This window comes from Fusarium redolens (genome assembly GCF_020744475.1).
Source record: "Fusarium redolens strain MPI-CAGE-AT-0023 chromosome Unknown BKA55scaffold_11, whole genome shotgun sequence".
NCBI lineage: Eukaryota > Fungi > Ascomycota > Sordariomycetes > Hypocreales > Nectriaceae > Fusarium > Fusarium redolens.
In genome coordinates this window covers 1,437,170-1,453,946 of record NW_025763674.1, presented here as the reverse complement: position 1 = coordinate 1,453,946, position 16,777 = coordinate 1,437,170, and the positions used below count along the sequence as shown (strand labels likewise).

Below are 16,777 nucleotides of genomic sequence, written 5' to 3'. Positions count from 1 at the left end.
ACGATATCTTCCACTTTAAGCCAGATACAATATATTACATCCATTCAGACACATGTCAGTTGCAGCCAGTGCAGCTAAAACAACCATGTCAAACAAAGTAATCAACATCTCCGTGGGAAGTTTTGAAACCAAAGAGATTATGGTCTCTCTTATTCAACGCGACATCAACTTCTTTTCCTACACCGACCCCGAAGAACGCCTTGCCGCTATCAAGGAGATATTTGCTTCTGATATCGTTTGGTTCGACTTCGACGGCTCTACACACCACGGCCATGATGGCTTGCTTAAAAGATCATCCGTTCTACTGGACCAGTTAAAGGGGTACTCGCATCGAGCTAAAGGAGGAGCCAGTGTATGCCAGAATATGGCCACTGCGCGTTGGGAGGTTGTGTCGGAGGGTAGTGAGAAAGATCATAATAAGATACCGGTCATTCAGGGCGGTGACGTGCTTGTCGTGGAGGACAAAAGAATTAAGATCTTGTGGTCGTATGTCGATAGATATGATGAGGTTCTCCTACCTCATCTGGGGCAGTGAGCTTGTTTGGGTCTAAGATATTGGTCTAATACAATTGACATATAATAATTGTTTAATTACGATAGTAATCCTCTGTGTCTAGAGTCTATGTAGCTGGTGCTTGGCGTTGCCAGCACCAACCCGGATTAAACATCATCAGAGCTTCTGTGAGACTCTTGCGTATATAAGTTGCTCTGCGCGGCGATATTAACCTAACTTTCCGTGATAATATGCCTTACATAAGCGCACCAGCTTAAGAAAGGAAATCTCAATACAATCGTGCAATCGCGCCATATGGTCACTGATAAGGTTTTAATACACCCTCGGTCCATCTCCAGACTACTTCGGGTGCATGTTTGTCCTGCAATTCGCTAAGCACCTTGTCGTTTCATATAGGCTCCGGCTTTTCGTTGATGGAAAAGAGTGAACCGCTGGGCGTCCTGTTCAACGTCAAGACACCTTTCTGACCATCATTCAGCGGGACTCCCTTCCCGCCGTATGCTGCACTCGTGCTCAGGTACAAACATTTTTCGCCAGCTTGGTCCACAATGGTGGATAGAAGCTTCATGATTCTTGCGATGATACTCATTAACATAGTGACGATCCAGTTGTCCAGCCAGCTGCCAGCCCGGGAATCTCGATTCCTCATTATATCTGTCCCAACAGCGCCTGGGAAGTGGTGTATCAGGACGACGTCCTTGTTGCGGGGGTCCTCGGCTAACCTGCGCATCGTGAGAGTCGTCATTGTCGCGGTGTGTATCAGGTAGTTTACGAAGCCAAAGTGTCCTGGTGCTTTGAGTGCCAAATCGTCGAGGAAGATGTCACTCGACTCTTTGCCCGCATCGGAGATGTTGACTATATGGGGGCCGTAGGTGCGAGAAGGGTCTGCGGCAGCGGCGGAGAGGAGAGGCAGAAGCTGGGTTATGGTGAGCATGCGACTGTAGTACCCGACGACAGAAGCCTTTTCAATGCCTTCGCTTGTTTCTTGCAGAATGTTAGTCGTGATATGAATGCGTACCAGTCGATTCCGCGATATAACGCTCCTTGGCGTGGCCCCATGGGTAAGTACGCAGTTGACAGGAGGAGAAGGTCGATCTTCTCTTCATGCGCCTTGATTTCGTTGCAGAGGCGGCTCGTCTCGGCCAGGAGAGATATTTGCCCTTCCAGCCAGATAACTTCTGCTTGGGGATTAGACTGACGAAGCTGGTCAAGTAAAGACTTGTGCGTAGCGCCATTACGACCGAGGACGTAGGCTTTGATGGGCAAACCTAGGGACACGAGTTGGATGAGTGTGGCTTTGCCGATGCCTGATGCTCCTCCTGCCGATACGACGACGCTGGGCGCGACGTTCGCTGTTATTTTTGAATTTGATGCTCTAATGTCCTTGAGAGTAACCATGGCGATTGGTTCAGTCTAAATCGAGCGTTTTGCGGTTGATTTTGATCGGAAATAAAGCAAAAGATCACTCGAGATGAGATAATGTCCAAGAAGTTGATCGCGAAATAGAGTTGCACTCAGAGGGAACCATTGAAACCCAAGTGCATTAGGGCATTTATTATGTCACGATCTAAAAAGATTATTTGCGAAATTAAATTCGAATTATCCAAAGTAGTAGAACTCACCTGCCAGCTGCTGGGTTCGCTCACCGTGATGCTACGCCACTTTGTTTACCCCGAACCGCCGCGACCAAGGGAGCCGATTCTGCTGTCCGCCTCCGCCAACTCCGCTAACTTTCTCGGCATCGGAACCCTGCGAGGGTAATACAGTGGGGATATAGATCATACCCTGGCTTTATATCAATCGACTATTGCTTAATATTTTGACTCTCTCGAAACCAGCCTGAAACTGTTTCACTATATGCTCTAACACAAAGATCGTGCGGAGTCTGGTTAATTGCTCATGTCCGCTCGATGAAGTCTATCGGCTGCCGCGCCGAACGGGTCCCGGGCCTTGGCCCCTAGTTAATGAAGGTTCAATACGAGCACCCAGCACAGTGAATCGTTACGCAAGTCAGGCACCACCATTCTGGCATTCGCGCATAGGTCCTAGCTCAACAGTTGACCAAGCTGCTGGGGCAGCTGTCTTGGAATGGCCACTATGGCGTCTGGATCAAGTCCCGTGAGATCCGAGTTCCTATGGCTAGTCGGATCTGAAACCAGCTTTATAATGCTTAATGCCTGTGATCGAACTTCGGTAAAATTTCTTATCTACTGTGCTCCCCCGTATCTAACAGAAATGCCCATCTTTGCACTCACGCGACTTTCATCGGCCTATTACTCCAGTTGCAAACTTCAACTTCTCGGATTCTTAGACCAACGCTCCTAGGTACTTATATTATATATTTGCTTCAACAGTCGACGACTGTATCTAGCCCTCAAATCGAGAAGCTGCATTAGTCTAAGTTGTCTTGTACTTGCGGGACATTCTCCTAGCAAGGCCATGGCAAACTTCTTGATGCCATTCCTGAATTTCCCAAACCATAGAAGATACCTGGAGGACGACATTTAATGTCGATTTCATCATCATCAGACTCCCAAGCTTGGTTCGAGGCAAACTTGCCGGCAGGACTCTGGGGCCGCCGGTCTGCTTTATCTGTTATGTGTGACAATTAATTGGGACCAGATTGCAGATATCCAACAATTAATGGCTAAGGATGTTAGACTTGTAAATCAATCTTCTTTAGTAAAAGGTGCCTCGACCTGTCTGGCTCGAACTATTCATTTATATCAGCATGTAAGCTATACGAAATAGGGAAGATAGGTTTGACTCACAAATGCACCATGCTTAAGATTAGGATATCTTCCTGGGTAGTCTCCGGTATTACTAAACTCGAACCTCATCACCATTTCAGCGATAATAGCCTTAATCTCATGGACCGCAAAGAATCTGCCTATACAATGTCTCGTTAGCAAGGGTCAAACACAAAGATTAACTGCTACCCTTCATACCTGGACAAGCATGCTTCCCATACCCAAAAATAAGGTTATCAAGCCCTACTGTCACCATTGATTTCTTGGCCACTGAGTCAACTGTTGTATCCCCAATTTTCTCTGGCGAGCTGTAGAATCTCAAGTGATCAAAAGTCTCAGGGTCGTCGAACAAAGCCGGATCTTTACCAATTGCAGACACCGACGTCTCTACAATAATCCCCTCAGGCAACACTATTCCGTCGGACAAACCAATCGGTTTTAAAGTTTTGTTGCGAAATGCCACTGAGAGAATGTCAACGTTAAGGAAACAACATTGATTGATTCAAGGTACTCACCAGCGCCGATGGGATAACATCGAACACTCTCTCTGATGAAACTATCGAGTTTCTTCATCTTCTGGACCGCTGAATATTCAGACTCGCCCTTATTCTCAGATAATACAGTGCGAACCTCCTCCCGAATCTCTGATTGAACCTTTGGCATAGCCGCTAGGGTATAGATACTGCAGATATCAGCAATAAGGCAGTCTAAAGTAGATGTATTTTCTTACGTATTGAGTGCCACGGCGTTTGTGGTATGAATCGCTGCGAAACTGATGTCCAACTGCTTCCTGGCCAACTCGCTAGCAGAAATGTCACCGTATTTGGCAGCTTGCATGTCTATAAGCCACTGCAAGAGGTCCTCAGGTTTGTCCTGCTTGGCCTTTTCTATCCTTTCAAGAACGACGGGCATAAAGAAGTCCGCCGCTAGCTTGCGTCGACGGTTCAGCTGCTGGATTTCCGGTAGACTCGAGGCGAGGAGGGAACGAAGCCATTTCTTGACTTGGCCGACTGCGTGTACACCAAGCATGACATCTCTGGTATAGTTGATAGTGTGGTCAATGTACTCCTCGGATCGGCAAAGGTTCGCGCCAACGAATGCTCTACCTGAGACTCTAGAAACAACCCGGATCAGTTTCTCGGAGAATTGCACATTGGTCCAGTCGTCGCAGTCTGGAAGCTCGTCGGTCAAGGCACTTCTCACTTCGTCGTCCAGATATCCGCTTAATTTTGCTACACTTGTTAGTCAAGATTCAAGAACAGGATATCAAGAGTTTCATACCCAACGACGGTGTCAACCGGGTCTTTACGGTATGTGCAATAACTGGCGCAGTAGCTTCAACCTTGGTGTACTTGACCATCATCAGCTAGTCGACTGGTTAACCACTGCTACTAGTGCACAGTATCATTAGGCTACGTACTTCTTGGAATGCGCTTAGAGAGCTGAAGGAAGACTCGGGCATCTTGCTGAGCTCTTTCAGGTACTTTGGGCCGACGAATACAGTTGGCAACTCTGGATAGTAACGATCAGCGCCTGCGTGGACTAGTACGGACCATGCCGCTCACCCATGTTGCTTGTGACCCTAAATATTCCTGCCTGGAACTGTATACAAGCTGCATTAGAACTTAAGAAGATTGGATAGGTGTTATTGATCGACATTACCTGACGATAGCCCTCATCATAGACTTGCTCACAGCTCGTCAGATACTTGACTAGGCGTGTCTTAGAATCCCATTTCTCTTTTCCAACCAGAGGGAGCCTCCACAGAGCTATTTGTCTCTGAAGAATTGGTATAAAGAAGACAACGGCGATTGATACTATAGTAGCAGCAGCAAACAACCATCGTGCTGCTGGGATTTCAAGTAATGCGTATGACATTTTGGTAGTTGGACCAATAGATTGGAGGATTTGGACTTCGTAGCCAAGGTATTAAAAATTGGATACGGCTTAGATATGGAACTCTGCTATATTTTATATTGTGGAATGTGCAAGCTTCTGCCTTTCAGCGCCTCTTTGTGAGCTCGATCTATTAGGTGAACTCCCGATCCGGGGTTTCCGAAAAGGTTTTCAACTCCGACTTGCAGAGATGCCCAGGCTCAGAGCCGCGAAGGAAATGCGGAGGGCATGCGGAGGAAAGAACTCTATTATCCGTGGTCAATCGTCAAAATGACCCGGCAGTTTGTGCTTGGTATGTGAATTATGGAAGACGAGTAGGTGATTTCGTGCCAAGACATCAACTTCATCGTCGACGACTTTTGGCTCATTAAGCCCTGGATGCAACAGTATTAACTAGAATGTTATGCCGTTTGCCCTACATGGCAATGGACTTTGCCAATCCCATAACAGCCATTTTAGCAGCTCCGTAAGTAGATTACTGAACGCTGCTGAATATTATGGATAAAGAAATTATCACAATACGACCAAACTTTCGACTCTTCATGTGTGGCCAAGCTGCTTAGGTGACGTTCCGATCTCCGCCTAGCATATCCCAGCGAATTCACCTCCGTTTGCACCACCAGCGTTGTTGATGATGATGTCGATGCGCCCAAAAGTATAGACCGCAGCTTAAATGATACAATTTGCAATGCTTCGGTTCGCTACATTGCCCATATGGGCTAGATGTGTTATTTGTAGTTGAGACCTGTGGCTGAGAGCTTATATTCACCACACAGAACTTAGCCCATATGGGCCATAGTTTTGCTGCCAACGCCGGCCATTGTTGTAACGGTGGTTGCCGCAGTGGGGGCAGCAATGCTGTTTATAACGACTGCGGTACAAAGGCAGCCGAGTAGAGGCCATGAGACCACGACCGGAGCCACTGATGATGGCGACGCGGCCAGCGGAATCCAGGGACAATTGATGCCGTGCATCGTTGGTTCAGGTGGAGATGCCCCCTGAATTGCTTCCTACCTGCGCATCGCAAGCTCCCACCTTATCGGCGAACTATACCTATAAAGCCATGAGTATTTCAATTGCGGTGTGCCTTTAGCTTCTGCGTCGTACTGGTAGCTTTGAAGAGTCCGGCTTCCGCCGATATCTCACATGGGAACGAAGGCCATTTCACGGACGCTAGCGGAGATGCGGCGGAGAAAATGCGGAGGAACCATGCCGGATCTGCCACGGGTACGGGCTCATGTCTCATGCATGCCGAGCTTCAATATCTGAAATGGCTAGCAAGCAGCTTGAAGTATCTACTTAACTACTAACATGTATGTCTGGTGCGTATACCTTTATCCTGGATCAAGCTTCACCGGACCACCTACCTCGCCCATCTGGCTATTACTTGCTCTTTTGACCTTAACAACTTACATGTTTCTGTCCAATTCATAATTTAACCTCTCAAGAGAAATAGTCTATGATGGCCTCTACTGCAGACACTACCAACGCTAGCAACGATCTATCCATGACAGCACCACCGCTCGTTCCCACGATCCACAAAACCTCATACCCAAGTCTTGCACCTACTCGTCCTGAGCTGAACCAATCCGGCAAGACAGTCCTGATTACTGGTGGCTCAGCTGGAATAGGCTTCGCAATCGCCAGAGCATATGCTGCGGCTTCAGCTTCCAAAATCATTCTGACCGGTCGTCGGAGCGATGTACTTCAACAAGCAACTTCAAAACTCACGGGAGAGTTTCCCAATTCAACTATCATTCCCCGCCTCTGCGATGTTGCAAACACCGAAGACTCACTCAAGCTTTGGTCAGATCTGAATGATGATGGAATTTTGGTCGATGTCCTTGTGCTGAACGCGGCGAAATTCGGGCACTACCAGCAGCCGCTCCTCGAAGCTGATTTGGATTTCGCTTGGTCTCTGTACGAAACCAACGTCAAGTCACTCCTGAACTTCTGTCAGCAATTACACAAGCAGCAGAAAGTCGATGGGGAAAGAAAGGTACCCTGATAACAAGCAATGAACAGAAAGGAATAGATGCTAACCTAGTACAATAGGCCATTGTCTACGTTTCCACAGTTGCTATACATAGCCCGGCTATTGCAGCTACCCTTCCGGTTTATTCCTTGAGCAAAATGTCTGGCCACTTACTCATTCAGAGTATTGCAGAGAACGTAGACAGGCAGAAGTTGCAAATCGTTACCTTTCATCCAGGACAAATCCTTTCCGATGCAGCTCGAGCCGCAGGTCTCGACGAGAGCAGCGCTCCCTTTGACGATGGTATGTTTTCTGAAACCTCGAGGAGTTCTTGAGTGGCTCATTCTAATCAATTTAAGCAGAGAATCTACCGGGCCATTGGGCTGTTTGGGCGTCAACGCCTCAGGCTGGGTTTCTGCACGGCCGTTTTGCGTGGGCAGCATGGGATGTAGATGAGTTGAGCTCTGGGGATGTCAGAAAGCGCATCGATGAGCATGATGATTTCTTGACCTTGAAACTAATTGGTCTGTAATTATTTTCAACTTATTCCGACAAGCACTTCATCTCTGACAACCAACCTCTCTTCTTTGGTCTCCCTCTGATCAAACATCCGTCCCACGTCTCGGAGGAGATCCTTGATATTTCCCATAACGCCCTTTGGTGGCTCCTCTGCACGGATCGATCGTCCAACATCCTGACCCGGTGCGAATATAACCTTCTCCAAGATCGGCCGAACTTCATCGCTTTGAGATATCTGCGCGATAGTGTGCCACGCATTTTCGACGAAGCTTCACTCAGTATTAGATAGGAAAAAGTAGGCAATGACGAAGAAAATAATGATGTTTCCAGCTATGATGATCATTAGCGTGATGAATCCCCATTTTCGATGCGGTGCCTGAACGAGATCAAATGTTGTAATACTCGCTGGGTTAACCGCTTCTGAATGAGACCGGATATTAAGGAAACGATATACCAGTACCTCGGCATTACAATGTGTACTAAGTTTTGACAAATTCGAATTCAGTAGCTGTACGACTGTTACACAGTTACATGTATACAAGAACACCTGTTGCGAATACATTGGTCAAGAGGCTATGCGGGTTACTCAAAGTCAGCAATATTCTCAATTGGTCGTCGTACAAGGCGTATTTCAGACAGTAAGCATAGATGCAGTCTCACTCAGTTGAAGTCTGCAAATACGCCTCGGGGCATGATAAACCGAAGGTGAGTCACACCATGATTTTCTGATTCATTGATCAAATTTACACCGAGTGATCGGAGGTATTTTGCTGGAAGAGCAGCCTATTCGGGTCTAGTCCGATGATTCCCAGCTGCGAGTGAGATCGTGAGAACCTATTCGGGACTAGCTTACTTGGCCATTACGACCTCAAGTATAAAGTGCTGGTCGAAGGCCCTCGAATACTGATGTCTTGCCCAAGATCTCATCTACGAACTCACTTAAGTCTTGTATCTATACCCTGGTATACTCCAAACTCCTGAAAATTCCCAAAGCCCTTCACGATGGAATTCGCCATGCCCCTCGAAGAGCGTCTGTCGCTTCGCCAAGAACTCATAGACTCAAACGACAAATTCATCCTCGATCTTCCCAAAGTCGAACTCCACGTCCATATCGAGGGCACTTTAACCCCCGAGCTTCGCTGGAATCTCGCCAAGCGCAATAAACAGATCCTCAAGCTCGAACGCACTGGAACTGTATACACTAGTCTTGAACAGCTCAGAGCCTCATACTACATTATGGAGGCCCGTCCAGGTCATCAGATTGATAACGCAGAAGAGAGTTTCACCTTCTTCGAGGCTTACTACGGAGGGTTCGAAGTTCTTGTTACTGAAGAGGACTTTTATGATCTGGCGATGAATTACTTTGAGCATGTTGCGAGTATGAATGTGAGGTATTCTGAGCCGTTTTTCGATCCACAGGGTCATACTAGACGTGGAGTTGCGTTTAAGACTGTGATGGATGGCTTCCGTCGGGCGCAGGAAGAGGCTGAGAAAAGACTGAATGTAAGTGCAAACGGTCTCATATATGGTTCTAGCTAACACATCACAGGTCAAGTCAAAGTGGATCATGTGCTTTCTGCGTGACATGTCACCAGAGTCAGCGATGGAGCACTACGAGGCTGTTCTTCCCTACCGGGATATGGTCGTCGGAATCGGTCTTGACTCAGATGAAAACGATCGCCCTCCTCTGATGTTTGAAGAAGTGTACAAGAAGGCTAGAAAAGATGGCTTCCGCATCACTGCGCACTGCGACGTTGGGAACAAAGACGCGCATAAACATATCCGCCAAGTCGTCACTGAGCTCGGTGAGAGAGGTGCAGACCTTCTCGACCACGGCATCAACGCCGCACAAGACCCAGAAATCATGCGTCGCATCAAAGAGAGAGGTATTGGAATGACGCTCACACCATGGGGATATCTTCGTCACGAGCCTGTCGATGAGGTTTTCCCCAGAATTCGTATCTTGTTTGACGCTGGGATCCCTATTGCCATTGGAAGTGATGATCCAGCCTATATGGAAGATACGTGGATCTTGCATGATTGGCTTCTGGTCAAGAAGATGTGCGAGTTTAGTAATGAGGACATGGCGACTTTGGCGAAAAGTGCGATCGATATGTGCTGGGCTCCTGACGAGGTGAAGGAGGAGATGAGAAGGGAGCTTGAGGGAGTTGTGGCTGAATACTTAAAATGAGCATCTGCTTCGCAATGGAGATTAGTTGTAACTTGATGGGACTTGATCGTGCTGGAAGCAGTATAAATGCAATCCGATTAACCACCTCTATGGTTTTTATATTCCACTCTAGGCGTCATTCCATTGAGGCTTTAGGGCTCTGATAGAACTCTCGAGGTTGAGGACCTGTAAAAAGCATAAATAGCTGAGGCAGTTCAAGGACAAGTCTGAACAGAGTCCACTTCCAAAGCAAAACAGGTTTAGGCTGGGACAAGCTCTTATCTTCTCAGTGATCTTTTTTTCTTTTTTCTTCTATGTGCGTAGTCCTCCATCGGGGTTCCTTGGCCATGCAGCTCACCATCTCGACTTGTTAGACGCGCTGAACTTTCTGAATAGAAGTTGGAAGATCCGTGAAGATTATGTCGTTGTGAGCTTAAGCTCCGCCGCGTCATGAGTCCTTGTCCTGAACCCCAGGTAACAAAGTTGCCCTCTATGGTTATTTGATCGACTGCTGTCGCCTCGATCTTGGGCTATGAGCATATCTATCTAGACGGCGGCCGACAGAAGATATGGAGACGGGATCACGCCTCCGAGTAACGATGTACAGAAGAGGTTTCAGCCACAGATCTAATCCGAAAAAGCCCATATTTCACTTAGGTGTGAGCTTCATTGTCTCCATCATGGGAGTGAGCATGATAAAAGACTCTCATTGGCGGCGGCTATCCATGAGCTGCCAGACTGGCGCCTCTGCCGACAATAATCAATAGCATTGTCTATAGCAGCAACGGGGCGGGGTGTCTTTGGCGTAGAGGAAAAGTTATATCGATGGTTGCAGAATGGGGAGACTAAGTCAAGATTTTGAATCACGCGACGAAGCATCCCCTGTGAACAGATCACTGTAGCCTTATAGAATTCCGGTTCTATGCTTCAAGGGACCGTGAATGTTGCGTGATATTGACGAAAATCTCCAAGAGTCTCGTGCTTCTGCTATCGGAAGTTAAAACGCTGGGGTACGTGGTTAGTGGCATGCTGGTATGGAAAAAAGGTTAATCTCGTGAACGTTAACAATGACCTGCCGAGGTGATGCTAATGGTGCGCTGCCTGAAGTGTGTTTTTGCGAAGTGTTATCTAGACTTGATAGAGTTCGGAGCCGACGCTCGCCTTACCATAAGGTGATGTGACAAAGTCCACCAGTCGCGAGTTAACGTCAGCGAGATTGTATGGGTGTTAGCATCTTCTCACGCAATTTGTTTTACGCAAAGGATTGCTTGAAAGTGAGTATAGATCCAGGTCTCACAGAAGTTAACAATCTTGGTAAAGGAGTGTCTCTATCTAGCTTTTCCCACTGCGCTTTACATTTAGAGAAGTCTCATATCAATCTGGCGACTGTATGGAAGCTTCATGGTTCCACCAGTGTCGGTGTCCTGATATCACAAGTTTAACTAGGTACACAAAAGTCATTCTCATTTATGCATTTTAGTAACTTTATATGCAAAAGCCTTGTCAAGCGCACTAAAGTATATCAACCAGTCATATTTATGCTATTCATTTTAATATTGGTACTCCGGTACCTGCGTATGTCAGCCTTATTTAGAGAGCTTCATTGAATCGATAATTGGATAGCCAGTTTGCAACATCGCCTTGCATGAAGGACAACTGCCGTCGTGACAAGATCTTTCCTGAGATTTCCAAGAGATGAAGTGTGTCAAGTATGAATGAGTAATCTCTGAACCTTACAGAATTCTTACCATAAGTTGGCTTGATATCCCCTTGATCCTCTCCCTCCCAGCTCAATCCCACTTATCACTCATCCTTACCTTCTACCCAAGCTCTTCAAACTCTTCCGTCACCAAACTTTCTACTTCACATCACACTCAGTCAAAATGTGCTGTTTCGGAGACGACGAGCCCTCGAGGCCCGCCACCCCTGTACGTACGCCTACGCCAAACATCAGCTCATACACGCCGGAGGAGAAGGCACATCAGGACAACATCATCCGTAACTACGGATGGGACAAGAGGGGATTCCCCGAAAAGCAGCAAAGGCGAATGGCCCAGACCTTCTGCAACGAAATCAAGAAAGCCAAGGATCGCGGTGAGTGGTAGATAAACGGTATGTACAAGACACTTGTTATTTATTTAGAGATTCTAACGCATTTAGTCAACCGCACAGCCCGATGCTAAACCGCGTGTCGGCTACTATCTTTGGATAAGCGTATGACTTCTTCTGGCTGAGAGCTGACGCGCATCGGGCGCCTGACCTCGGATTCGTTTCCAGCAAATGTTTGAGAACTCGTGCCTTTGCTTCGCTCTCGACCATGACTGATGCAGTCTTCACAATAGTTACCAAACTGGCGATAATTAGTATGGCCAATTTCACATACGCCGTAACATCAGGCCACTTTGTAGCATAACCCTCACAAGCAATACCTCTCTTACAGCTCAATCATGCCACCAACGTCCGGTCGCATTTCCACCCACGTTGGGGCGCACAAGGCAAGCTGTATCGCAGATACTGTATAGGTCGGCGTCGCTGCCTAGACAGTCATAGCTGTATTTCTTGGTTCATGACAAAGATCGATGCATGCCGCGCGCTTTCATCGAGATGATGCTTATTCATGCTCGAGTCTAACCAGAATCGGCAAAAGGTCCCCCTGCTTATGGCTTGACGATTACCTTAGCATCGCTGACCAATGTGATATGCAATGAAACACCAAGAAATGCACTTACTAAAGTCAAGATGCAGTATTGGTAATGAGTGAGGGTATAGATAAATAGCACCTTTTCCTCTCGAAAGACCTTGACCATCATTCAACATTCGAACACCATATCATACAATCTTACAGTAACAACCTATTAATAACATGTCTTCTCCCATCGTTCTCATCTTCGGCGCTGGTGCCAGGGTCGGCAAAAGTGTCGCTCAAGCCTTCAGCGCAAAAGGCTACAGACTTGCTCTAGCTTCCCGATCTCAAGATCCAGCAACTTCAACCGATAAAGAGCTACATATCCCCACAGACCTCAGCGATACCGATTCTGTCATCCAGGCCTTTACAAAGGTTAGAAGCGAGTTCGGTCACCCCCGCGTTGTCATCTACAACGGTTAGTAACCCGCGCTCATTACCTCTACCATGTCGCTGACTTGAGAAGCGTATCATGGCCCCCCAAACAATCCCAACGACGTTTTTGAAGTTCCCTTGGACAGCTTCAAGAAGAGCGGAACAGTCAACATCTTCAGTGCTTACGCTGCAGCTCAAGAAGCTGTAAAAGGCTGGAAAGACTTCCCCGCATCGAGCAACCCGACGTACATTTATACTGGAAACATTGAGAATGAGATGCGCATTCCATCGATTATGTCGCTGGGTGTTGGAAAAGTTGCTGCTGCTTGGTTCATTGAGGTTGCTGCGACTTCATACAAAGACCAAGGGTTCAAGTGAGTTTATGAACGAGACTTCTGTCACGGCGGGATGCTAATTAAGTGATAGATTCTACTATGCTGATGAGAGAAAGGAGGATGGGACGCCCATGTGGAATGGAGCAACTCCAGAGGGTCATGCTCAGTTTTATGTTGAGCTCGCTGAGGACAAAGAACAGCGGGTTTGGCAGCAGACGTTTGTCTCGGGGCAGGGCTACAAGAAGTTCTGATGGGGGCTTTATGTCGCTCCATGTCAAATTTAGCTCTTGATCTTTTGTTTTAACTGAAAGGCCTCCAAGAATATTTTCTATCATGTAAATATTGCCTCGAATAACTTAGGACTGTAATTTTAGAACTGTGACCAATATGCAAGATACTACCAGAGACCAAGCCATGACGCTCGAGCATGCCTTTCTCTCTTCTCCCAGGGTGTCAGAATTTGGTCAAGTTTGATGCTGGTATTAGAAGCAGAGGTCACTGTAACATGCGTTTGGCGAGTTACATGTACTGCACTGTTCCCAGTATCATCATCCGCGCCACCGTCGTTGAGACGCTCTTGTGATTCTGATTCACCAAGGATAGTCATAGGAATACCGTCTTCATCAAGTTTATAGTAGTTCTCTGAAGCCTTCCCAGCTCTATATACGCGGAGAGGTTTGGGGTTTGGCAGCTGATCAGCGTTAGGATTCGACGGATCGCTAGATTTGGCGGATATTCCAAATGCTCGCCTTAAGTTCGAGGCGAGCCTGCTTTCTGCGGCGATTCTTGGTAGGGTTGTTACACTGAGGATGAAGAACCCGCATGTCATTTCTCCGCAGGCCCAAAAGAGGAGCGGTGCGATATACCACACTGTATCAGCTTCCTTGGAGAAGGTGACGGTATGAGCGAGACGGAAGCTCGCGGCAACGCAAGCGCTATCAAGAGTCAGCATTATGTTAAAAGAGATCAGAGCAGGGGGGAACACTCACATGATGCCAACGCCGAAGATGATGGCAATATCAACTTTCCTCTGCCATCTCATTTGTAGTTTCCAAATGATATGCTGAGGGAGCAATATCATGGCAATGTCGCTGATAACCTGGACGCTTGCAGAGGTAAGCATCGCCTTGGGAAGACTGTAACATTGGCTGGGGACGTAGAACTCCCAGATGGCGTTATGAGGACGGCATTGAAGGTTCAAAAGTACAATGCAAGTAATACCCCATATACATCGGAAGGATATGATCACCATTGCACGCCACCAGAAAGGGCTCTTTGTCTTATCTCCAGGGACGAAGACGCGACACCAGTCAAGTAATATAGCAGCCTTGATAAGTGGTTGCACAGCTGAACAACAACAGCCATACACAAGAATGAGCTGTTCAATAAGCTTCAATAAGCGCATGATTGAAAGAAAAGAACGATCAGAACTTACATATAAAGGTCTAATAAGATCTCCGTTCTTCAAATCCCACTTGTGAACGTAGTAGCCCGGGGTCCATATCAGACTGTACGCTGCAAATGCAGTACCCCAATAAGCTCCCTTGCATGATATTAGTAAAATGTCCGATGGAAATCCCGAACAAACATACATATGCACCTATTACAAGCAATTCAGTATAACTAGTCAGGCAGTCATGCGTCGGGCTGCAATATGCTCATTACCTTCTTCAATGAAAATCTTTTCCTCAAGCCATATTCTTCCATAAAGCCGTAGGATAAGACACAGAGTAGCGATGATCGTAACATCTTCGGGTGACGTTGACCTTTCTCAGCGCTGTCATACTTGGTTTATTGGTTCAGCAGGGTAAAAAGGCCAGCAGGCAATCGTAGGTCCGATTCTGTATTGTAATTAGCATGTGGTCCAGGCAGAATCTGAGGCTTACGAAGACTTGGCCAGGTGAGATCTTTTACTGATAAGCACAATATACAAACCGATCGTCCTATTTAGAAAGCAATAATCTTCTGGTGGACTTACTGGTATACTTTATCCAGAAAACCGTATATCTAACCGGCTTAACTTATATACAAAGCCCGCTTGCTACTAAACGTCAACTTAATCGAAAATGGCCAATGTTCTCCTTGCCATCTCCAACAACCAAGTTCTTCATATCGCAAAGATCACCATGTCACGGCGTATCCATTTGGTAGCAAGGAAACAAGAGACAGAACAAGATTGCATGCTCGTCAAGTGGTTCATATTGGCTTGTCTCAGCCTTTTGGTACCTTGTCACGGAGGAGGTTGCTACTCCACGTACCAAGTCTAAGATCAAGTCCCAGAGTTGTGTGGATATTGTCCTAATGAATACCGACAGCTGCGAGCTCATTTTTGCAATTTGAGGCGCAATTCAACACCTCTGACTCATGAATTGTACGTGACTTCTAGCTGATGACTGTCCTGAGGCTAGTGATGATTTCACACGGGATCCTGTTGATAGAAGTGGCAAGTTTCTCGTCCATCCGCGACGATTGACAGGTAGGGTATCGCACTGCCTAAAGCCTAACCTGTTTAATCCCGCATTTGAGGGATGTTAATGACGAGTATTGATCGTATCCATTGGCAACGGCAATGCTTTGGGCGAGACGGTATGAACGTGATCATTTGGATACTCCCGATGTCTCTGTGTGACAACTCGATTATATATGGCCGCATGCAACATAACGACGTCAAGTCAATCTACAATCTATTGCGTTTCAACTCCTGAAAGCTTTCGCTGTTAGACAGGGCAGGGCATGCGACGCCGCATCCTATGCTCGCGCCTGAGAGACTCCCCAATCTTGCTTTACTAGTAGTAGCAGTGTTTTCCAAACAATCAACCTTCCACGTGAGAGGATATGTTCCGTCTCGCCGATTGGTGGCCAAAGTCACACTGAGAAAGCACGTGATGGCTCCAGCGCTCAGTCTAATTTTCACTGTCTAACACGAATAATTCCAACTCACCTCCAAACACTTCTCCAACTCACCTCCAAACACTTCTCCAACCCCGCGCCAAACACCTGATACACCTGATCAACACTCAGCCCATCCAAAGTCTTACGAAGATGCAGGTCTCCTTGCTGCTTTTCTTCATCCTTGAGCTCTTGATCCCGGCGCCTAATGCTCTTTCGCAACTAGTTGGTATAGAAGCGGTTTATATCTCGCCGCTCTGTGCATCGTTCGAGCTGCTCTTTTCGTCTGTTAGATTGATTGAATAAATGCGAAGCCTCCAGCCATAGGGTTAAGTTTCGGGTAACGTGAGGATGCACTGCTGGTAGATCAAGTTCGTTGTGTCTCGGCCCGCAACAGAGTCAAATGAAACGCTGCAGCGAAGTAAGCTTGAAAATAATCTGCAAAGAAATTCTGCTCTACATTCATGCAAGTTAGTAGTATTCGACTTATTCTATCCTTTATTATGAATTGCAGTATATTTTACTAATTCATTCTCCCACCATAGTAATCGTTGAAAGTCGCCGAAGATGTACTGTGATTGTTAGTACCTAGGTTTACACCAGTTGCTGGCAGTGAAGCATGTATTTTCCATCCTGAGCTATCGCGTTCAAGCCAGGCTGACTGGCGTGCT

General features: G+C 46.9%; 8 protein-coding genes across 8 annotated transcripts; 5 read left to right on the top strand and 3 right to left on the bottom strand.

The window, feature by feature from the left end:
- Nucleotides 1-85: 85 nt before the first annotated feature.
- On the top strand, nt 86-535 carry BKA55DRAFT_515940 (uncharacterized protein; the record flags this gene model as incomplete). Its single annotated transcript, XM_046188046.1, has 1 exon — nt 86-535. The coding sequence occupies one exon, from the start codon at nt 86-88 to the stop codon at nt 533-535; it is 450 nt and encodes a 149-aa protein (XP_046047730.1).
- Nucleotides 536-902: 367 nt separating this feature from the next.
- On the bottom strand, nt 903-1,912 carry BKA55DRAFT_541400 (uncharacterized protein; the record flags this gene model as incomplete). The annotated part of the gene is made up of 2 exons (XM_046190374.1): nt 903-1,491; nt 1,533-1,912. 2 exons carry the CDS (start codon nt 1,910-1,912, stop codon nt 903-905), a joined length of 969 nt encoding a protein of 322 aa, XP_046047729.1.
- A 1,258-nt stretch (nt 1,913-3,170) lies between these two features.
- BKA55DRAFT_692304 (cytochrome P450) lies at nt 3,171-5,142 on the bottom strand (the record flags this gene model as incomplete). The annotated part of the gene is made up of 9 exons (XM_046199767.1): nt 3,171-3,227; nt 3,286-3,404; nt 3,463-3,726; nt 3,780-3,946; nt 3,995-4,496; nt 4,546-4,630; nt 4,685-4,776; nt 4,830-4,866; nt 4,927-5,142. 9 exons carry the CDS (start codon nt 5,140-5,142, stop codon nt 3,171-3,173), a joined length of 1,539 nt encoding a protein of 512 aa, XP_046047728.1.
- A 1,480-nt stretch (nt 5,143-6,622) lies between these two features.
- BKA55DRAFT_704449 (uncharacterized protein) lies at nt 6,623-7,667 on the top strand (the record flags this gene model as incomplete). Its single annotated transcript, XM_046200642.1, has 3 exons — nt 6,623-7,159; nt 7,216-7,438; nt 7,495-7,667. The coding sequence occupies 3 exons, from the start codon at nt 6,623-6,625 to the stop codon at nt 7,665-7,667; spliced, it is 933 nt and encodes a 310-aa protein (XP_046047727.1).
- Nucleotides 7,668-8,656: 989 nt separating this feature from the next.
- Nucleotides 8,657-9,845, top strand: BKA55DRAFT_516712 (uncharacterized protein; the record flags this gene model as incomplete). Its single annotated transcript, XM_046188111.1, has 2 exons — nt 8,657-9,157; nt 9,204-9,845. The coding sequence occupies 2 exons, from the start codon at nt 8,657-8,659 to the stop codon at nt 9,843-9,845; spliced, it is 1,143 nt and encodes a 380-aa protein (XP_046047726.1).
- Nucleotides 9,846-11,707: 1,862 nt separating this feature from the next.
- On the top strand, nt 11,708-11,929 carry BKA55DRAFT_516637 (uncharacterized protein; the record flags this gene model as incomplete). The annotated part of the gene is made up of 1 exon (XM_046188101.1): nt 11,708-11,929. One exon carries the CDS (start codon nt 11,708-11,710, stop codon nt 11,927-11,929), a length of 222 nt encoding a protein of 73 aa, XP_046047725.1.
- A 758-nt stretch (nt 11,930-12,687) lies between these two features.
- BKA55DRAFT_515998 (uncharacterized protein) lies at nt 12,688-13,468 on the top strand (the record flags this gene model as incomplete). Its single annotated transcript, XM_046188053.1, has 3 exons — nt 12,688-12,925; nt 12,974-13,256; nt 13,309-13,468. The coding sequence occupies 3 exons, from the start codon at nt 12,688-12,690 to the stop codon at nt 13,466-13,468; spliced, it is 681 nt and encodes a 226-aa protein (XP_046047724.1).
- A 146-nt stretch (nt 13,469-13,614) lies between these two features.
- On the bottom strand, nt 13,615-14,958 carry BKA55DRAFT_516221 (uncharacterized protein; the record flags this gene model as incomplete). The annotated part of the gene is made up of 4 exons (XM_046188069.1): nt 13,615-14,152; nt 14,207-14,595; nt 14,653-14,756; nt 14,883-14,958. Coding segments are annotated over 4 exons (1,107 nt in total), but the record flags the coding sequence as incomplete, so codon positions are not given.
- Between the last annotated feature and the right edge of the window lie 1,819 nt (nt 14,959-16,777).